The following is a 22,472-nucleotide window of genomic DNA, read 5'->3' on the forward strand; positions in this document are numbered from 1 at the left end:
GATTGCTAATGTGTAATTTATCTATGTCCATTAAATATTTTGAAATTAAATTATTTTTTTCAGTAGCTCCCATGTAATGTGACCCAGTGACCCCAAAATCAGTACCGGAAATAATTACTAGACTGGACAAATGGGAAATACCTATTTATATTGGATTTTAGTGCTTCTTGTTTTTTATATCATTACATTTATGGAAAATTCATGTTTTATGTCAATAGCTTCCATGTGACAGTGACTCCAAAGCACTCTGATATAAAGAGATGTGTTATATGCGATTTCTATAGTAATACATGGAAATTTTACTGTGGGTCCTTGAAAAGTCATGGAAAAGTCCATGAAAATGTGTGGGAACCCTGGCACCAGTATGGAAAGAAAGTTTGAGCTGCAGCGTGTTAGAGTTGTTTGTTTCCCTGCCACAACTGGAACATTACTGTCCATTGTTTTACTGTTTATGTTTGTACCGTCTTATTATTAGCTTGTCAGTAAAGCACTTGTAACCTGTATGAAAGGTGCTAAGCATATGAAAGTTTGTTTGATTGATTGAAGTCAAGCATAATCTTGTTTCACTTTTTATCCACAGACTAGCGTTAAGTGTTAACACATGCTGCAGGGCTTTTTGTAACAGCTCTATTTACTCATGCCAGTTTTCAGGATGTCAGTTTGTTCACACATCTCAAGCATTTTCCCCAAGGGACTGCAACACTGATCAAAAATCATAATACTACTCTAATCCTGTAGGAAGAGCCTTGCTGTTTATATGACACTGTGTAAACAATCCAAGGAGTAAAATACCTGAATGTCAAATCAATCAACATCTACGAGTATTATGGGTAATAGATTATTAATCCAGCTTCTTTTAACCAGCCTGTGTTGTTTTCCTGTTCTTGAAGTAATGCTGAAGATTGGGAACACAAAGTGTTTCTCATGGCATTTCAGCATTCCCAGAAAAAAACAAAACACTCTGTTAACCAACAATTACAGGGCTTTGCCTCCATTAACATGTTACATCACAGGAGAGGGCCAGATGGGCAAGTGCAGTTGATCCTGGATGTGAGGTCTTTATCCACCTCAGCTGACTCACTGTGTTTGACCGATGGAGTAGCTGTCTGCCCCGATGAGGCTCACTGCCGCGAAGGTGGAGACGTGTGTCTGCTGGTAATTTAAGATTTAAAGAAGTGTGTCAGTGTTTCAGTTTCTTACATCACTCGGAGCGATGAATGTATTAAGGGCAAGATTAGAATATGTGGGTTTTATGAGCGAGCCTTGATGTCGGACAAACTGTCTGTGTGGTGATTTGAGCGGTTGAGGCCTCTTGGGGGGCTAAATTGCCTTGTTGGTAAGTGGATTGAGACACTGGGAAACAGACCATGAATTCCCCAGAAAAAATGTGATTCAGGAAAGTGCAGCCCTCATCTCTCCCTCTCTCTCTCTCTCTCTCTCTCTCTCTCTCTGCCTGGACAAATTGAAACAGTGATTTCTCTTGGGCCTGTACACACACACACACACACACACACACACACACACACACACACACAAAGGCAGTGTTTGCTGCCGAGGCTGCCCGTAGCTCTCTTACATAAGCCAACCAGAGTGATACAGCACGTTTGCATTGTTGTAGCAGGAAGTCACGGGGCCATTTGTATTGTGTTTATTTCTAAGATGTTGGCTTTTTCCATTCACTTGTGAGTGTGTGCGTTTGTGAGTGCTGAATGTGAACATCCTGTTGGGCTTGTAGTGTTCTCAAGAATTGTATAGCAGCCTGTGGCTATAGTGGAAACGCATTATGCTGTGCTGCATTCACTGCCGTACAGATTTATCACTTTCCCTGCACAAGGACAAACTAAAAGGCTGTTGTTTAGTGCAGAGGTTTTTTTTACGCTATTTTTAATTAATCATACGTAGTATTAATTAAACCCCTCCTTTTTTCTGATAACACTGTAATTGAAGAATCTGTTAGAATCACTCCCCTGCTGTAAAAGGTGTGTGATGTACAGAGCTGTCAAAAGAATTTATTATTTATTATTATTCAGGGTTTTGGCAATCATGATCAGGGCTGCAACTAACAATTAGTTTCATTATTAATTAATCTCTTATTTTTAATGAGTTGATTAGTGGTTCATACTGTTGAATGTCAGAAAATAGTGAAAAATACCCACCCAAGCACATGTCTCTGCCAGCAAATGTTTGGCAATAAATTACTTATAGAATTAAGCAAATATGAGAAGTTTCAACTCTAATTGTGCAATTTTGCAATTTAACTTATGTCCCATTTTTCAGATATTTACCTCCGCCATGGAGGTTATGTTTTCATTGCTGTTAGTCAGCAGGATAACAGGAAAAAACTACTGGCCTGATGGTGCGTGGTGGGAGGGTGTAGCACAAGCCAAGGGACAAGTTGTCTCTAAGCAATAATATTGACTGAACTGAAACATTGGTTTCCTTATTGGCTTCCTTATTGGTGTGGTCAAAAAACAACAGAAAACATTTTTTTGACATAATTCTTAGAATTAGAAAATATATCCAGACACACAGAATGTGGTGGTTACACTTTCAGAAGAAGACTGGACTATTTGCCTTGGTGGAGGTCTGCTCTCTCCGAGTCCCCCTGTGGTTCTTAACTGCTCTAGTTTAGTGAATTTAGTATTGCATTTTCATGAAGTTGAGGGACTCACAAGCTCCAAAACCACTGGATCGTATGAGCATCGTTTTGTAATTAGATGACTCGTGTCTCTGTGTCCTCAGCGCAGGCTTTTTGTTTTAACTTTAAATTGCAAGTTGGCCCTGATGACATCATCAGTGGTATTTTCTCAGCCTTTATGAAGCATCTTCAGGGCCATGGAGGACAGTAAACAGCTGTTTTCACAGGCTGCATAGGACTTCCCCTTTTATCTTTACGTCCGTTTCCTAGTATTAACATAACTCGAAAGTCATCTCCAACATCAGTGTTTGGCCAGAATCATTCCTACTGTATATGTTGAAACACCAAACCAATTTTTAGTTCCCAAATTGAAGCAACACAGACTAAAATAGCTTCTTAAAGACCCTGATCACCTTTTTGTTTTGAGCGATGGGGTTCTACATGGACACACGGTGTTCTGCCAAAGTTAGTAACAGTTTGGGTTATTTTGCATCAGAGATTTTCTGTGTTTGTGCTCTTTGTTTGGATAAAAGCTCAGCTGGAGAAAGTGGATTCTGTGCACCATTGGGACTCTTGTGGGGTTGTTTGCTTCTGTGCCAGGCCACTGTCAAGTAGATTAGATTAGAGTTTTAAACTGTTTAACTCTTAAATACAACCTAAGGATGTTTATTTCTGAACTTCAACTTTGACTGTTGACTGATTTGAAACAAGGTTTCGAAGTGCTTTAAATTAAAGTTCTTCTTTTAGGGTCACATTTTCATAATTTGGTCATTATTCCTCCAGGTTGTGATAACATTTAACATGACACCCAGAGTAGGAGTGGTTAGACAGTCAGAAAAGCTGTAAACAAACCCCAACTTTTACCAAACTAATTTGAAAGAGAGAGCAAAGTCAAACTTGTTAACCAGTCTGTGCATACACTTCCTCCCTGGTTCCCCTTTAGCCTGCCATACCTTTGTGTGCACACTTTTTCTTTGCATTGAGCAACACTTTGGGTGAACTTGCTTTCAGTTTCACCTCCAAATAAAGTGGTTCAGATGATAAACTGGGAGTTTGTTTAAAACTTGCTGCCATGTTGAACTTGCTGAGTAAAATGTTGTTAAAACTTAATGGAAAACTACAAAACTAAATCCAGGTTGTAAAAAAAAGACTGAATATTCCTTTAATGTTTTGCTGTGTCCCTCTCAGGTGGAGATCAGCTTGCAGAGCAGCTTCCAGCCTGGTATGAAGCTGGAAGTGGCCAATAAGAGCAACCCGGACACGTACTGGGTGGCCACCATTATCACCACATGTGGCCAGCTGCTGCTGCTGCGCTTCAGCGGCTACGGCGAAGACCGCAAGGCCGACTTCTGGTGTGATGTCATGACGGCTGAGCTGCACCCGGTGGGCTGGTGCACTCAAAACAACAAGACCCTCATGCCCCCTGAAGGTAAGGCAGAAACACTTTGAAACACGCATTCAGCCTGAACATGGTCTCTTACTCACACATGCCATGGTCAGATCAATATCATGAATAAAAGGAACCAATCAGAAAACAGCTACCGCTGTTTCAACACTCAAGGTTTTGGTTGAGTTTTTACTTTATTATCATTTAGTGTCTTTTTTAAAGTCAAACTTTATTTAAGGCACATTCTGTTAAAACGAGTGAATACAACATTAAGGTGAAAACAGCTCTGTTTATAACCATTTGTTGTATCGCTTTATTAGTTTGAGGCATTTTTCATCTGATTTGCTCCTTTTCTATTCAGTTTTTCTGAGCTGTGCTTGTTGTAGCAAGAACTTTATTGTAAACAAGGATAAATGGTATCTTTTAGATTTGAGAAGATTTCAAACCTGTGTTTTCATTTTTTAGACTAAAGTATTGAAGCAAATTTGTGATTTTGGGCTATATAGATAAAACTGACATAGTTGATGCCATAACCTCTTGGTCACCACGGCATCCTGTTAATGTAATGTTGTTGTTTTTGTAAACGAAAAAAAAATGTAATGCATAAAAAAATCTGTAAGACATGAGCCTGAACTTTAATTTTTCTTGCAATGATCATATGCAGTTATGAACACATTTGCGCCTCATGACATGCAATTATCATTATTAATAAAAAAAGGGATACTATGCATGAAAATGTAAACTAATTTCACATCAAGTCTTTTCCAATTGAAAACTTAAAATCTTTGGTGTGAAACTTTAAAAGAATAATAGCTATTAGAGCAAAAGGTCAGTTATTATCTATTATTATCATTATTACCTTAATGTGCACACACAGACACTCTCTCTCTCTTACATGGGAACACCCCATATGTTCACCTTTCAAAGACTGCTTAAAATAAACTGAGTGGAAAAACAGGTTTTCAAAGTGCTGTGACTGTCAAGACGGCTGAACTGCCATTTATCCAAGAGACACATCACCCTCGTCCGCATCACATTCAGTCAGTCCTGCAGCCCTAAGACAGGTCACCTCTTTTCTAAAACAGCCATCTGTAGTCTCTGTAAGAGCATCTTTTACAGCATCATTCAACATTTCCAAAAAAGCAGCGTCATCCTTAACTTCTCCAGCTGCCATTCTTCCTCCTGTCCCTCTCACAGTATCACAACTTTGCCGAACCTTTTACAGCAGACATTTCCACCTGCAGTGGGCCCTCTCGCCCTCAGATAGATGACTCACCCTCCCCAGCCTTGTTCAGACCATTTATTTTTCTCGACACTTCCCTGCTGATGGATAGCAAGAGCTTCCGTTGTTGTGGAGACGACCTGGATATGTTTCCACCTGACTCGGGTGTCCTCGCCCTCACACCAGCTCCATATGTCCTTTTCACTCAGTGTCGCTCTTTTTACCAGCCTCCTCTTTTGCCTTTTGTAGGAGCAGACAAATTAATTAATTCCTCATTAGATTATGTATCAAGCAGGGAAACAATAGATTGAATTGGCTGCCAATCCTGCAGCAGAATAGCTTGTTCTTTTGCCTGTTTTGTATTCCTAGTTAACAAAATTTTTCAATTAATCATCTATGAGATGTCAACTAATAATTTCAGATCTAGACTGAAGAATAGAAACACATCAATATTCATTGAAGTAAATATTTCAAACACTTTCATTTAAATTGACTTAAACATGATTTTAACGTTATGGAATGATTTGTTTGAAAAAGTCATCACACAGACACAAAGCACCTCTTCAGTATTTAACCAAAACCACCATCTTTACGTAACTTCACCAAAGGGCTTCACATTTGCATTAAATTGCATTTATCTAACAACTTGCGGGACCCAGGATGTGAACCCTGGTCTCCATGTCCTGAGATGAGGAAAACCATGTAAATGTTACTTAAAATTAGTAAAGGCAAAAACGTCCGTACATTCTTCTCCCTGTGCAGCCTGGAGAAGCATGCTCCAGTCTAAAAAAATATCATGTGAACGTACTCCAGGGAGCATTTAGATATCTTTCAAAGCAAGTTAATAGTACCTATATCAATATATTTTGTAGGAGAATGAGTTGATTGAATGATCAGATGATCCTCTGTTGGTTTACTAAACATGTCAAAACTCATTCAGTAAATTGAAATAAGCAAGATTCACATCACCAACACCACTAAAACATATTCAGTAACAGCAGCTGAATTAAAAGAAAGAATAAATTGTTATATTCAAGCTCATGTTTCAAAATGTTTCCCTTTATCTTTTAATAATAATAATAATGATGGCGGACAGCTGATATTGCTACATGTCGAATGATGCAAACTAAAGCATAGATCATGTAATGAATGTGGCTCTGTATTCCCTAAAGAGGCTTCTGCAAGATACTGTCAATTTGTGTATATGACCAAAAAAAGTACTTTGTTACCTCATTTCAAGGCTTTGCATCATGTTAAGCACATTTCTGTGTGCATGTGTGTGTGTGTGTGTGTGTTGCTTAGTGAGCTGGAAAATGGGAGCAGAGTAAAGAGTGGGTGTTTTTTAGTGCTTACACCTGTGTCACAGTTACCTGTTCTATCTGTTTTTTGTTTCTCAGATAACATTTACCTAAGAAAAGGTAAGCAGCTCTAACAGAGCCCCTGACTAACTCGCCTGCCTTGGCTCACTAGTGGCTAACATGAACTTAACACTGTGTCAACTTTGAGCCTCAGAGCTGCATGTATAGCGTGCTTCCTCCTCCTACTCCTCCTCCTCTTCCTCATTTCACCTCTCTACAGGAAGTGACCTCACAGCTTAGTTGTTATGCCTTGCCTCCTCTTGCATGTGACTCCTCTCTAGCTGAGTGAGTGTGTCTTAGCAGACTGATAACAAACACACACACACACACACACACTGCTGCTTGTGCCTGCTCCAGTAAGACCAAGCTGTGCTCGGGTGATAACTAGTGCAAAACGCAGCAGCTCAGTGAGGAATGTGATGTGTTGATAAACGGGCCTCCTCTCATGTGCAACGAACAAACTGCGTCCCATATCAGAACAGATGTCACCAGTCCACGAGTCAAACAACAAGTTAACAAGTTAAAGAACTGCTGTGTGTAAAATGTGTCGTTAGCAGATAAAATCATGGTGCGTCACCAAACTGGCCACAGACCAGAGGCAATACATTCACACATTTTACTGCTGAGTCTGTTATTTATTAATATGTCTATTTTTTCTTAGTTAATTGACTATTTAGTGAAATGTCAACATGGCATTATGCCGGATGCTCTGTTAAGACATCCCAGACAAGATGTGTGGACTGTACGTAGTCTTGGAAAATGAAACTAAAACATGAGATGCTTTGGATTTAGGACTGCTACAGAACAGCTTTTTTCTTTTGTTTCTCCCAGTGTTTTTCCATTTCTTCTTTATGTGGATGTCAGTGGGTGGGTATGGTTAGAGATGTGAGGATGTAGGTTTTTTGGCTTGTGATATGACTGAAAATCGTATAAAATATATATAAAAATACTGACAAATGCCTACCATGTGCTCCCTTATACCAATATAGTGTTTTCCAACAGCCAAAAGGAATCTTCTCAGACCTCTTAATGTTTAATATGTATATTTCTAAAATGTACTACAATTGGCCGAACAGTCCACACCACAGGGCTTTTTAGTAGCTGTTCTACAGCTTTCACACAATCCCCATCAGCAGATGAAGTTTGCCCAGTTGTCACTGAATTGAACGTGTTCAAATCCCCATTTTTCTGAGGGCTTTAAGGGCCTCTCATCCACGTTGGCTTTGGATATGTAAACCTGAAGAGATATCCACGAGAATATGTGCTTAGACCCTTATTTGGAAGTGGAATGATGTTGAGTCTAATGGCGCTGTGCCCCAGTGCTGTTCTTTAAAGGGTCAGTTCATCCATCTTTCAAAACAATCACGTTCTCGCTCATCTTTAGTGGTGTCTGACCATGCAGATAAAACTTTCTGCTGAAGGAAAAGTCCCCATGAAACCAGTGTAATGGGGAAACTATTTCTGGAAAGATGTTCTTGATTACCCTTTTCAAGTAATTTTTCAATGCTGTCAGTACCACAAAAAATCCCATTTATCTCCACTGTATTTAGATGGAGGCCAGCCCAAGGACCAACCCTTGAAGCACAGCTCTACTTTAATGAGTAGCCAAATATCAATATGTAAAATAACATATCAGCAACTTTGAATTTAGCACATTTGAAAGTGTCAGTGTTACAGAATGAAACAGTGTGTCAATGCAAAATTTAACACAAAAGTAATAATAAGGGGAAACGATTAAAACATCAGTTAGTTTTTACATTAAAGAAAGTGAGCTTTTAGGAGAGATTTAGGAGGAGACTGATTTTTTTTTTTTTCCCCACCCTGAGATCTTCAGTTTCACTATGACTTCTGATTGGTTGACTCTAACATTGCTCTACATAAAGCAGAAGAACAACTGTTTTCATAAAAGTCCCTCACGAGGCTCACTTTAAAATTTGCAGACCTCTCTCTCCCTTTCAATAACCAACTTAATATGTTTTGTTTTCCCACCTAGTTCGGAAGAAGGTGCAAAATGTTACACACACACACACACACACACACACACACAGCCACTCCTCTCAGCTCCTTGACTCCAAGTGCTGCTCTGCTAACTGATGCGTTCAGCAAAGCTTTTGTGCTCATCAAGTCAGCGCCCGTATTAATCAGCGTCTCTGTTTGCAAGAACGGCCCATGAGTCTGCAGCGCTGCAAGCACTTCTGTTGCGTAATTTGCTCATTTTTAGAAGTTAAAAAGTCATTTGAGAAACAGTGTAAGAAGATAAATTTGTCTGTGGTAACTAAAATGTACAGGTGTTATATGCAAATAATATAACTGATTTTTGTAGATTTATTATAAACATTATACAGTTTATAAACAGGAAATTGCATGACAAATGTAACAGAAGTTTTGAGGGGTAAAACCACAAAATCTGTCTTTGAGCCTCAAGCAGCTAAATTCATGCAGTTAAATTCAGAGCGTGATGGCAGATTCAGTCAGGGAAAATGTAACTCAGCCTATTACATATATTTAGGGTATTTTGACTATAGACGAAACTTCTGGGTTCAGGGAGGGATGCTTGATCAGACAGAGTTGAGCTGCTTCTGCGAATGGCTTCAGCCTCTCGTGCATGTGTGCATTTTTTTTGTTTGTGTGGGTGTACGTGTGTGTGTGTGTGTGTGGAGAATACGTTCACCCATTCACGTAAAGAGCTTTTTAAAGCTACATCACAAGTTTGGTCATGTGGTACGGGGTAGCTGCTCTCTCAACAGATCCCAACAGAGATCATTTGCATAATGAATTCACCACACTGCTTCCTGCCAGAGCCTGCTGGAGATGATGCTCAGATATAAACGTGTGTGTGGTTGTGTTGTGTTGTGTTGTGCTGTACGGTGTGGTGTGGTGTTACAGGCTCCATTGTGGCAAGAAAAATAGAAGGGGCTGCTTTAGTTCGGGTGTGACCCCTGCACCCTGAAAGATTTAGATTTTGCCCAGATAACTCAGGCGTAGGAATGGATTTATAGTTAAGTGTTAGATTTTTCCTGCTAGCACCACCACAACACCTCTGTGGAAGTGTTTTGCTTTAATTATATAGCACACAGTAATTGTGATTTAAGGCTGCAACTGATGTGATGGTTCTTTTCTTGAGTAACTGAGAAATCAATGTCAGATAATGCTCATTCACAGTTTCCTTAAGGCAAAGTGCTTCAAAACGTTTGTTTTGCCCAACAAAATCCAAAAAATATTCTGTTTGCTGTCACATAAGAAACAGAAGCGCAGCCAATTCTCACAAATTAGAAGCTGCAACAAACAAATGTTTGGCATTTCTGCTTAACTGATTAGTCAGTTATCAAAATAGTTAATTGAATAATCAGCTCATTGTCTCAGCTCACATTCTGCATTCTTTTTCATTTTTTTTGTATGTATTATACAGAGACGAAGGTTTGCCTTGTGTCGTTGCTGAATAGGAGATGATTGTCTCAACGCAGTCGTTGCCATGTAACCTGAGCATTGCTTGATGTCGTCGTCACTGCAACAGCATCAGAAACACCCAGCAGAAAACAAAAGCAGCCCAAGCTGACCAATCACAATTAGTAGAGTCTCCACGTAGCATCTCCATAGCTGCTATCACCCCCACACAGTTTTGAGGAAGTGCTATGTAAGCTGCAGCGTAACTACTTATTAAGTTACAGTGGCAACAGAAGGAAGCTGCAAGCCATAACTATTTTACATTTCTGTCTAGATATAGTGATCCTATATGGATATTTGACAACAGAGGCAATACGTTTATTTTCCATTTTTGAGTGGTTATGGTATCCCTTGATATACAATCAGTGGCCACTTCATTAGGAACACCTGTTAAATCTGACACAATCAAACAGAGCTACATGTTTATTATTAGCAGGGCAGTTGTATTGGATTCCATTGAATTGTAAATTGTATAGTTGCACCTAATTTAAGTGACCAATAATAATTTTTATAAAAAATTGCTAATTGATGGAATTTCTGAAATATTCTCAGTATATAAAGAAAAGAATAATATACAGGCCTGGATATGACGTGACTGAAGGTGGGCTGTCAAACACACGGCTCTAGTTTGGTTCACATTTCACTAACCGCTCCCTCCTGCAACCTCTAGATTTCCCTAACCTTACAATGCTAGTGTTTGTGTATGTGTGTGTACTTGAGTCTGTTTTCCATGAATGGAGAACAAAATCAAGGGCATTCTACGTCAAAACTGACACACTAGACACACACAAACAATGACAATACCCACACAAGCACACAGACATCTTCACTGTATGTGTGCTCTGTTCCCGTGGGCCTCCTAAGCACTTACCGCAAACACATCACCAAGGTAATTCATATTTACACAAATTGCTCTAATATCCCCTGCCCTGTCATGAACAGGGCTATAAAAATGTTAACAATATGGCAACTCAAACTGCCCGGGCGTAATTCAGCCAAACACAACAGCGAGACGTCTCTCAATAAACCTGCAAAATGTGCTGTGTGACATTTTATATGAGCCAGTGTGCTGCAGTCATTATGCTCATGACCTAATTGGAAAGCCCGTCAGTTCAAATGGAAGTAGGTAATTGTTTGAATTGACTTGGCTTTCTACCCTTGTGCATTCAGGGCTGTTCATCTCCATGCCCAGCGCATAATGATTGGATAAGACTGAGAGGGAATCCAGCGTAATTTGCTCCCATTAACTCTGATTAGAATCTGTTGCACTGTTGTGATAGCGGCTAAAAACACAGAGGCGATTTTTCTTCTTTAATTATGACATTGATTATCTAAAGTAAAGCTTTTAAATAAGCCTTGTGCACAGAGCTAGGCTTGTTTACAGAGAAGAGGAGCTGGCAGAATATGCAAATATCACATTTCATACATGTAAATTCCTATTTGTTTGTGTTTTTTTTAATGCTAGATATTTGCTTGGAGACTTCAGCCAGCTTAGGTGCAGCCTGAGCCTCGGTGAGGAGGAGGAGGGGGGGGGGGGGGTATAGCAGTAAGAGAGGGGGGTGTTTTGAGGATCTCTTCCCTCAAGGTTAATTATGCACTTATTGTTATGTGAAAGTCAGGCTTTCACCTCTACGTGGTTGCTGCCTTTGCAATGGAAATGAAGAAAAACAGATCATTATTTATATGAAAAAGTGCTACAGAATAATGAAACCGCAAGGTGGGGGAGGAAAAAGGGGGAGAAGGTAAGAAAAAGAGAGATAGAAGGTGTAGGAGGTTGAAGTTTGCCTGTTTTCGCTTTCTGGTACAACCATTGGGCTGAGCTTTAAATGGCTTCATGACTAATCTCAGCAGGATCTGTAAAAATAGTTTATCTATTTCTGCACACCCGAGATCAACACAGGAGTGTGGATACAGTGTGTGTGTGTCCACTTACAAAGTCCAGCAGCAGCAAGGAGAGAAAAGAAAATAGTCTCACAGGAAAAAACAGTTATTAAACAGGCGAACAGAGAGCATCTAGGCCACACAGGCGTTCACCGTTCACCTTACTTTCACAGGAATATAATTTGATTTATTTTCCAGCAAATTCCACAGTTGTTGATTTGATTCAGGCAGGACCTCTGGAGTCCAGAGCCAAGAGAGGATTTATTGATTTGGTCCCATAAGTCAAAAAAATTTTCTAAAGAACTACACAATGTGTAAGCTAGTGGGGATTTTAAATTATAAAAGGGGAAGCTGAAGAGGAATTCAGCTTTCATTTTCTATGCCACTGGGAGTTCGACAGTGTTTGTCCTGATAACGGACTTTCTTGTCTTAAAAACCACAACTTCTCACTGTGGTGATTACGTCACTCATACCAGACTTCCAGTAAATATTCAGGGAACCAAAAAACACAGAAAAAAAGAATTAAGTATCTCAAAAAACAGAGAAATAAAAAGGTACGAATATATTTCTATGTATGTAGGACTAGTAAGGTATCAAAGAAGTGTCCAAAAGAACAGGAAGAAATAGAAAAGACTAGATAGTTGGTGCTGGAGATTGCAGATGTAAACACTGTAAACGGGGTAATATGAAATAAAAATGGCAATGCTTTGCATGAGAAATGTTTGGACATTGCACTTAAATGTCCAAACATGTGAAGTGCAGAGGCCATTTGTACACAAGTGAGTGACTGATCAAGTTAGTTGTGTGAAGAATGAAAAAAAAACACACCTTTACATTTGCTGTGTGAAGTGGCCGTTGTTGTCAGATTGTTGGAATTGGAAAGTCAGACAGACTTGTTGGACGCAGTGCCCCGATGTTGGTTTCAGCGCTTTGTTTGAAGCATCCTTTTATACTGAGCGTGTTGAAAGCAATTGTAGTCAGTTGAAGTGTCATGAATGAAAGTAGCTAAAGTGTCCTTTAAATTGTAAGCACTGAAATCATAAAATGTCAATGAAAAAAGTGAGTGTGCTCTGCCAAGGTGAGCTCACCAACAAGTTAACTCAACTAAAATGCAGCCGAAGAAATAAACCTGTTAACCTGCTCATCTGAGAACTTACTTGAAATGCTGTTGGCAAAAACAGCTCAAAGACCGAATGTGTTCCATTAGCTCTTTACCTTCAAAAGTTCACACCCAGGAACCCAAATGAAACGATAGAAAAACATGTCACTGGGCCAAACAACCTATATCCAGAACCTGTGTTTATTATGAGCAGTTGCCTGTGTTGGTGTAAGGACTACATTTCATTTTCACTTCAGCTTGATGCTAATCACTGCTGCAGGGAATGTCAGTTCACGCGGCGTGCAGTAGTCATTCCGTAACTCTGACTCATTTGGCAACATTTCAGCGACTCCAACAAGTGTCTGAGTTTGTGGAGGTTTTTTTTTCCCTTGTTTTGTTTTTAAATGACTAACAGGAAAAACATGCAGATCACTGAAGGCCCCTCAGCATCTTCCTTGAATGCCTTGGAATGTAATCTGTGGATTTTCAAGGAGGAGGGTCAGGGATAAACAGGAGGCTGATATCAGGAGTCAAATGAAAAGCTAAGACGCATGAATGCAGGAATTTATATTAAATATATATATATAACACTGTTGCACTGTGGGGAACAGGAAATAGACAAAAAAACCACATGTCCCCATGCAAATCTGCTGGAGCACAGCTTTTAAGCATGAAGGCCGAGCTCTGGTCCACCTGGCATGTGTGTTCACATGCGTGTGTCCTTGTATTGGTCACATTGTAGGGACACAAATCTGTGCAAACGGATATAATAACGTACATTATATTATTCAATTATATTAGGAGTCAAAAGTTTGTTAGAATTACATTCAGGTAAATGTGAGAGTGGTGGTTACACAGGTACATTTATTATGGGCTGTGGTCTTGTCCAAGCAAGGCACAAGTCAAGTTCAAGTCCTTAATTGCAAGTTCAAGTCAGAGGTCTTCAAGTAAAGTGTTTGTTGAAAGTCTTTCAGTTTCAATGCAATAATGTCTAATAATTAAATAGTAAAGCTTTGCAACTATACAAGATCTGCCTGTGTCATGTCTTGGTTATTTTCTATTTTTCCATAATTGGTAACATCAAAATATGAAAGTATGTCCACTGAAAGTCCTTGTTTGTGTCACTGACAGGTTCAGATTGTTATTCGAAGAGTTTGGCCACATAATGAAAAGGATCCTAACACAGATAACCAGAAACAGCCGTTTTAGGCCGTTTTTTTTTTAGTGCCAGACACTGTGGCACTTATTCTGTCAGTGGCAAAAGCAAGCACTTTTAGTGGACGTCCTTTGATGATTTTAGTTGCCCTAAAGAATTATATTCCAACCAAGGTAGCCCTTTCTCGACTTTCTGCCTGAGGGGATCTATTTGACCAATTCCAAAACCCTTTGTATGTTGCAGTCCATAGAACCCTGAATATGTAAAAAAAAAAAAAAAAATAGAGCCCAGGTTTAAAAATACTGTAGTTCTCCTTTAAAGAGAGATTTAAACTAAAGAATAGGTGCCCATATTAAACCTGCACATGTGTTTACATTTATCTTGATGAGACCTCCTTTCAGGACTGTACAGAAGGTAGTACAACTTGCACTCCTAACAGTTGCTGGTTCATTAGGTACAACCAGCTAAAACTAATGCAGTCAAATACTATAGTCCTGCAATAAATCCTCCATGAAGGTTATAATGTTCAGTTTTTGTTAAACCTGTTTTAAAGAGGTCGTGTTTCCTCTGAACTCCAAACTGACATGTGGTCTGATAAGCTTTCACTCAGATTGTTGCGTCAGTGTGTTAATGTCCCATTTCCACCAGATTTCATTTCGATAAATGAAAACTGAAACGGATTCATGTTACACAGGCTTTTATCATCTATATCATCTTAGTATTCCTCCATCAGTGTTCTTTTATTTATTTTAGCATGATTCAAGGTTTCAGAGCATCCCCTCCTTCATTTGTACCCCAGATCCGTTTCTTAATGTCACACTGAATCTGATATTTTCAATTCTGATTGGGGCTGCTTTCACATGTGGTCTTAAAAGTGACACAAACCCAATTTGTGACCTCCACCTAAACTGTCAGTTTGAATTCATGCACTATTTACCGCTCACGCAGGAAGTCACAAGTCCCCGGTAACCTTTGATATTTGGAAATTCTGAATGAAAGCCGTTTCTGTTCCCATCACTGATCTCACATTGCTGCACGAGAATGGCCTCTACTGCCCTACAAAAAGCCCAAATCAAAAGTTTTGCCTTTTATTTGCCTACTTATCCTATTTTTTTCTTTCAAATTTGCAGCTGTCATTCTGCATATTAACATGTAAATGACAGCGTTCACTGCAACGTTAGTTAGTGTTTTTCTTTTTGATGTTTACTTCTGCAAAAACCCGCCAGATGTGAGGTCTTTTCCTACTTTTCTTTTGCACATGCAAGCCTAAAAAAATCTGATCTCAGCCATAAATCAGTACTGAGGATTAATGCTTGCAGTGTGAGGCTTTCTGGGGGGAAAAAAACACTGAATAGTTGAATTTCTCTCACTTCTTTTGCATAAAAATGAGAAATTCATTGTTAAACTACTTCACATCTGCAGTTTTAATTAAAAATCAGTATCTGCCTTGAAAACCCTTTATTGGTGGAAATGCTGTTTGTGTTGTATGTGCATGTATTTACTCATGCATGCTATTCTCTGGTGACTACACTTAACAGTGCAACATAGTGGCACGCAATTAATAATTTATCTTGACAATGCAGCACAATAGTGAGCTCACTTTCCACACTTGGATTGTTTGGGTGTTTCTCAGTCTTGGCTCTGTGTTTTTGTCTCTTTGCAGCCATCAAAGAGAAATACAGCAACTGGACAGAGTTCCTCGTTCAGGACCTCACTGGCTCCAGGACGGCACCGGCCAACCTGCTGGAGGGGGTGAGTGTGCTCACGCAGAGAATAGACGGGGCATCAATTACATAGAAATCAGGACTCATTTGTTGGGGTTTCTCCTCTCCTTGTTACCTCTCACCTTCTTCCACAGCTCATACAGAGTAGCACACAATTCTGTAGTTTACAAGCTCTGCCCACTGCGGTTTGACTCACACTCTAAATGAATGAACATTCTGTGTCTCTGTCAGCCCCTGAGGGGGAAGAACACAGTGGATCTGATCGTCGAGGGCTCAGTGTTGGAGCTTCAGGACATCTCAGACCCTTTCCTCTACTGGCCCGTCCGAGTCATCCAGAATGTCGGAGGGAGGCTCCGTCTACGCTACGCCGGTCTCCAAGACGACCACCAGGCTCAGGACACCTGGCTGTTCTACTTGGACGTCAGGCTCCGCCCGCTCGGCTGGGCTCTGGAGAACCGTCTCGCTTTAGAACCGCCCACAGGTGATAATCTAATCTGCTCACACCTTTTCATTTACTGTAAGCCTGAACCTGTTGTGGTGACAAGGAGGAACTTTGATTTTCCCAAAACTTAATTACAGTGTGTTTGAGGAACCCCATGATACTTGAAATGTTGGCCCAGACTTCTAACGTTACTAGATGTAGATCAGTTAAGGTGATTTTTTTTTTTTTTTGGATTAATCTCTGAATAGTTTCGCCTATAAATAGCTATATAAAAGCTCAAACATCCTCAATTTACCATCATGGAAGACTGAAAAAATGCTTTGCTTTGCTTTGAAGAAATGACTTGAATAATCAAATGATAAGCAAAATTGTTGGTTTAATTTTCTGTCAAATCCAAAAAGACTTTGGGGAATCTTGTACAAAATGATGCGCAAAACATAATGTTTTGGGGGAAATTAAAAAAAAATGTGATTGGGAATTGAAAGGGAAAATTGGGAGTTAAAGCACAGTAAGAGTTGTGATTGGAATGAAAAACTGCCGGCTAACAGAAGCTGCTCAGTATTAAAAGGATGAATTCCCATCATGTCAGCAGTTAATAACTGGTGTTAACTGGCTTTGTGTTTTTCAGTAAAGTTTCAATGTCAGGCTAATCTACCTGTCTGAAGGTGTTAAAGGTTTCACAGTGCCAGTGCATCCTAAAAATTAGACATCATGTCCCCCCTCTGCAGGACTCAGGTCTCTGAAGAGCGCCACCGACTGGCAGCAGGCTCTGAAGGACGCTCGGCTGAACGGGCAGAAGAGCCCGCTGCCGCTAGAGGTGTTCAAGGTGAGTCACTGTAGTTCACACACACACACACACACACACAACTTCTGCTCATCCCGTGCACACACACACACACACACACGTTTGCACACATACAGTGTATGTGTGCATATGTGTGTGTGTGTGTGTGTGTGTGTATATTTGTAGCGTTGGCACAGTGCCAAACTGCAGGACTGCCTGCATGAGCTGAGTTGTTGCCACTTTTACCTCTGTTGTCTGTAGCTGATTTATGCAATGAAACTGGGTTAATAAATGGCAACACAAGCTTTCTTGAAAGAAGTATGTGATTTGGCACCGATTGTACTATTCATTTATTATTGGAAATTATAATCTCCCTATGCTGTAAGTTGAATTGTGTACCTCCTTGAAGAAAAGTGTCAGTGCTAGTGTGCTCTTGGTTACACTAGCAATAAATTAGAGCTGTACCAAACGAATGCTGTGGTTTTTCTCCCCATAATCACCACCAAGTTAAACCACTGAATTTACAAAACCTCCAAGAAAATAATCAGCAAGTTATACAGGACTTATGTATCCATTAAAAGAAAGCATATATTATGATCAAACTGATTTAAGTTATATGAGGATGAGGTCTTAAGTAATAAACCATCCTCTTCAATTGTACTTTTTATTAAAGCATGACATTTCTGCCATTATTTGCATTATCAGGGTTATCTGAGGAAAACTAAGGCAAATGTTGTGTGTATGAGACAGATGGGAATAACATGGTAAAGGGAAAAGCTTCTTAGCAACAAAAACGAGTTAAAATGACAAAAACATGGTCTAACCAGCAAATCGGCTAAAATAAGTAGGACTGAGTCATATTCAAAGTATAATGAGCATGACACCAACTATTTATACCACTACCTGAAATGTCCTTCATAATACAATGTGAGATCAAACACCAAACCTGAGAAGCTGTTTCTGCTACAAAGAGATCACAAAGGCCAGATCTGATTTTATTTGAAAACTGGTTTGCTTAAGAATTATAAGAGAAAATAGTTGGGAATAATTGTGACCTTAATTCTGAGCCAGCACATCATTATTTCCATGAAGCCCTGTAGACTTTCACTGTCTGGTACAGTCCTGAAACAATAAACATCTCCATCATACAGGAAGTGATGTGTTAGCACATCCACTTGGTTTAGAATGAAAAGAAGAAGTATTGAGTAGCTGGCATCATAAACATTTATATGTGTGCACTGCATTCACTACTTTGATTGGTTGCTGTGATACGTCAGCACTTGTCTGTATTTACAGGTCAGTCTTGCCCTGTCCAGTATGCTGGTTACATTGACATACGATCCAGCAGCCAATTCAACATCTATGTAGTAGAAAGAAGAAATAGTAAAGTAATAATTAATACTTATTTAGACCTAATGATCACCACCACCCTGGGATGATACTTCATCCACCTGTTTGTTAACTACTAATGCGGGAATGACATTTAGCCTCATTCATTATGTGCCCACCCAGCAGGGTTTGCATGACCTACATTGTCTTGCATGTGTGTGCATTAACAAAAGTGGAGCACATTTGTCTAAAAGTCTTGACTTTACTGTGTCAGGACCATGTAGACCTGCCTAAGCACTCCTTCAAGACGGGGATGAAGCTGGAGATGGTTTCTCCGTGGGAACAGCTCCAGATCTGCCCCGTTTCTGTCACCAAGGTGAGTTACGCCGAAACTCTCTGAAAACAATGTCTTATCAAGCATAGCCCCCCCCCCCGGAGCATTCCTCAGCTGCCTTTATTAATGTGGCATTGGATTTTAGTAGGTTTTTGCCAACAAGTTAGCCTTGTTCCTGGATTCCTGTGGCTGGATATCCTTGGGTGTATTATCTCATATGTTTCCCAGTAATGCTGACTAATGTTTTTTCATGTCTGGATATCACCTCATTATTCTTGTACAAAAAATGTTTTTTATGTTCAATTCTGATTGATGGATTCACCTTTTGATTAATAAATCTGACTTTACTGTGCTATATTTATATGGATTTCATAATAATGCAGTTAGACTCACTGTGTAAAAGCCAGTATTAATCAATATTTTATGTGCCAATTTTGTGAAACATACAATAAAAAAGTTGTTTTAATTTCAAATTATTTAAAATCAGGTTCTTTAAATTACACATTAAATGTTGTGAAGACAGAAACTCAAAACATCAATTCAAGCCAATAATTGCTTTAGTACATTAATGCAATAAATTCATTATTATTGAATACTTAATATTGAAATGTTAGTAAGAATTATATTTATTATTTATTCATATTTTCAAAAATTAAAAAAGATGATGGCCCTATTGCTATACTACACGTAAAGGGGCTCCTACATTTCCCAAGATCCTCTATAGCATCTTTCTGGATTGGTAATCTCCAAACCCAGGCAAGTGCTCCTTAAACAATAAAAAGAAGAATTAGAATGATAAAGAAAGTGATTGACACGTTTGTTGTGCTTTTCTGTAAGTTTATTAAAATGTTGCATTATGATGATGTTCAACATTTCTGCTTGGTTTTTCCCCTTCAGGTGTACAATGAGATCTACTTCCAGGTGATGCTGGATGATCTCTCTGTTGACACTAAGCCGCAATTTGTGGTCTGTCACGCCAACTCGTCTGGCATCCTGCCTGTCCAGTGGTGTATGAAGAATGGCGTGAGTCTGGAGCGGCCCAGCAGCTACAAGGGCCAGGACTTTGACTGGGCCGACTACCTGAAGCAGAGCGGGACCGAAGCGGCTCCTGATGCCTGCTTCCCTGATGTAAGACTGGGGTGATCAGTGGCCCTTTTTAAACAGAGAATTTTCATTTGACCCCGTGTCCTGACAAAGACATGATGATGATAATTAGAGTTGTCATTTGAATTAGGAATTTTCAAAAATGCCTGTTTTGAGATTGTATATGAGGCATCTCACCAAGGCAGAATTAAAGGCTCTGCACTCCCACAACGTGTTTGAAGATATTCTGAACCATAAAATATTTGCTCAGATTAAAGTGGATTGAGTCATGTGGGAAATTGCGTTAGAATCTACACTACTCTTTATCAACCAGTTAGTTGTCTCTATTGTAAAAACCAAAACTAAACACTTCTGCTGAATCTCAGCCATTGAGAGCCTTTTGTTTTTGAGTGTTGAATGGCCTCATTGTGGCATGGAGTCAGGGAAAAAAAAACACCCACCACAACTACTGTTCTCACAAAACGTCAGGCACCAGTGGGAGTTTTCTGCCCTCCAGTATCAGGGGGCAGTAATGAGCCTTGTTACAGCTTGGTGCTTCAGAATGAGATGAAGAAGACTGAGCACATGCTCGGACTAACCACACAATGATCAGCTTTATGGTTCCACTAGAGAAAAGGCCTCAGGGATGAGGACTAACTGGTTGGTTTGACAAATGCATGTCTAATGAACTTTCCCACCTCTAATAAAGAGCGGAGCATTCCAGAGCTTTGGGAAGCAGGTTTGGCGATCAAAGACAGTGTCCTAAATTTAAGACCAAATGTTGACTCCTCTGACCTACGTCCACACTCCAACCAGTCAGAACGCACATGAAATTATGTATTTTGTCAGCCAAGTAAAAAAAAAAACAATGCCAGCAAAATGGCCAACGCTGCTTCTGTGCTGCATCTTTAAAACGGGAGCAGCATCGAGGGATTGTACGATGAGAACATTTCTCTGCTCGTATTTTGCTTGAATTCAGACATTTTCAGTTCAATCACTTAATGCCTTCTCCACCTTGGTGAAGGTTGGTAAACAGTGTAAACGCCAAGGACAACGTTGGAAACTAAGTCCAGAATTTCATCAGTGTACACGTGACAAAGTCTGATGTGTTGTATTTTATAACACTATTATAATCAACAAACCAAACCAAAGGTTCACAAGATTATCTGACATGTCTTAAGATTTATTTCATACTTTAACGAGGTTTGTGACCAAGTTTTTATTTGACCCTTCTGGCACACAGTTACATCAACTACTGTTCGCCTGCAAGAGGGAAATCAGGGTTAAATCAGTTGGAATATCTTGTAATCAGAGTGCAGCTTTAGGTTATCTCAGGTTAGATCAATGTCCTGATTGTAAAATAAACTCTACCTCTCTCTGTCCTCTACCCTTTTTCTTGTGTGTGTGTTCAGACATGGCTGAACAGAGGCTTTGCCAAGGACATGTGGCTGGAGGCAGTGAACCCTCACCGGCCAGCAGAGGTGTGTGTGGCTCAGATCACACAGGTCAGAGGACGCCTGCTGTGGCTGCGACTCGAAGGTACAGACGAGTGTGTGTGTGTGTGTGTGTGTGTGTGTGTGTGTGTAGGAAGGATTAAGTGTCGGAGGATAAAGTGTCAGAGGACTCTTGCTGTGTTTCAGAGTGTGTGTGTGTGTGTGTGTGTGTGTGTGTGTGTGTGTGTGTGTGTGTGTGACAGCTCGCTCACCCCCCCTCTCTCTGCTGTGTACCTGTCTCCAGGTGTGGTGAAGCCCCTGTCAGAGTGTATCGTAGATGTCGAGTCAATGGACATCTTCCCTGTCGGCTGGTGTGAGGCCAACGCTTACCCTCTGACCCCTCCATTCAAACCTGTCTGTATGTATACACACATACACACACGCAATACACACATATTTACTTGGATCTGACAGCTTAATACGGACTCTCTTTAACTGTCTTTTTCTGCAGGCCAGAAGCAGAAGAAGATAGCAGTGGTCCAGCCAGAGAAACAGTAAGAGAGATAAACATTTACCTGTCAAAACATATCACAAGTGGAGTTTGACTGATGTGTCAATATATTTTGCAGTTAAAAAGTTGATGTTATATACAGAGAGCTGAAATCTACTCCCTTTTTCATTAGCTTCAGCCAGACAGCATACAGCCAGATTAAAGAAAAAAAACAGAAATGAGTAACAAGTGCAAATGAAAACTTACTAATGTAAATATACATACAGTATACAATACATTTCAGGGGAAAAGATTTACCAATCCACATGCACCTGACATCCAGGTTTGTGGTTTTGATTAGATAAAATATATGTAACGCATCCCATGTTGGCCTTAAAGTCAGCGTTGACATTTTCACCCTAAAAAAAAAATTGGGGCCCTTTTCCAACTTCTATCAGGTGTTTTGAGCTTACTACGCATAAGCATTTAAATGTTAATTCTGCAATATTTGCCATAGAACTAAAGTGAACAATACTTTTTGAAATGTCAGTTCTTCAAACTCTTAACATTCACAAATAATACCATTTACATGTTTCACCAAGGATACAGGCTAAAGGACATTGTTTTGTATTTTCTCAAATGTTATTGACCAAAACATGAATCGTGAT

At 39.8% G+C, this 22,472-nt stretch overlaps 1 protein-coding gene across 5 annotated transcripts in view; it reads left to right on the top strand.

Annotated features, from left to right (window-relative positions):
- Positions 1–22,472, top strand: part of sfmbt2 (Scm like with four mbt domains 2) — a 46,327-nt gene that overhangs the window by 11,955 nt on the left and 11,900 nt on the right. For 3 of the 5 annotated variants that reach the window (XM_070853681.1, XM_070853684.1, XM_070853682.1), the window contains exons 4-13: positions 3,827–4,067; positions 6,645–6,665; positions 15,849–15,937; positions 16,141–16,390; positions 17,080–17,177; positions 18,739–18,840; positions 19,696–19,926; positions 21,294–21,420; positions 21,619–21,732; positions 21,826–21,868. In XM_070853681.1, coding sequence (XP_070709782.1) covers positions 3,827–4,067; positions 6,645–6,665; positions 15,849–15,937; positions 16,141–16,390; positions 17,080–17,177; positions 18,739–18,840; positions 19,696–19,926; positions 21,294–21,420; positions 21,619–21,732; positions 21,826–21,868 — 1,316 coding nt within the window. The remainder of the gene's footprint in view (positions 1–3,826; positions 4,068–6,644; positions 6,666–15,848; positions 15,938–16,140; positions 16,391–17,079; positions 17,178–18,738; positions 18,841–19,695; positions 19,927–21,293; positions 21,421–21,618; positions 21,733–21,825; positions 21,869–22,472) is intronic. The other 2 variants (XM_070853683.1, XM_070853685.1) reach the window with 1 other exon arrangement.

This window comes from Pempheris klunzingeri, chromosome 22 (genome assembly GCF_042242105.1).
Source record: "Pempheris klunzingeri isolate RE-2024b chromosome 22, fPemKlu1.hap1, whole genome shotgun sequence".
Taxonomy (NCBI): Eukaryota; Metazoa; Chordata; class Actinopteri; order Acropomatiformes; family Pempheridae; genus Pempheris; species Pempheris klunzingeri.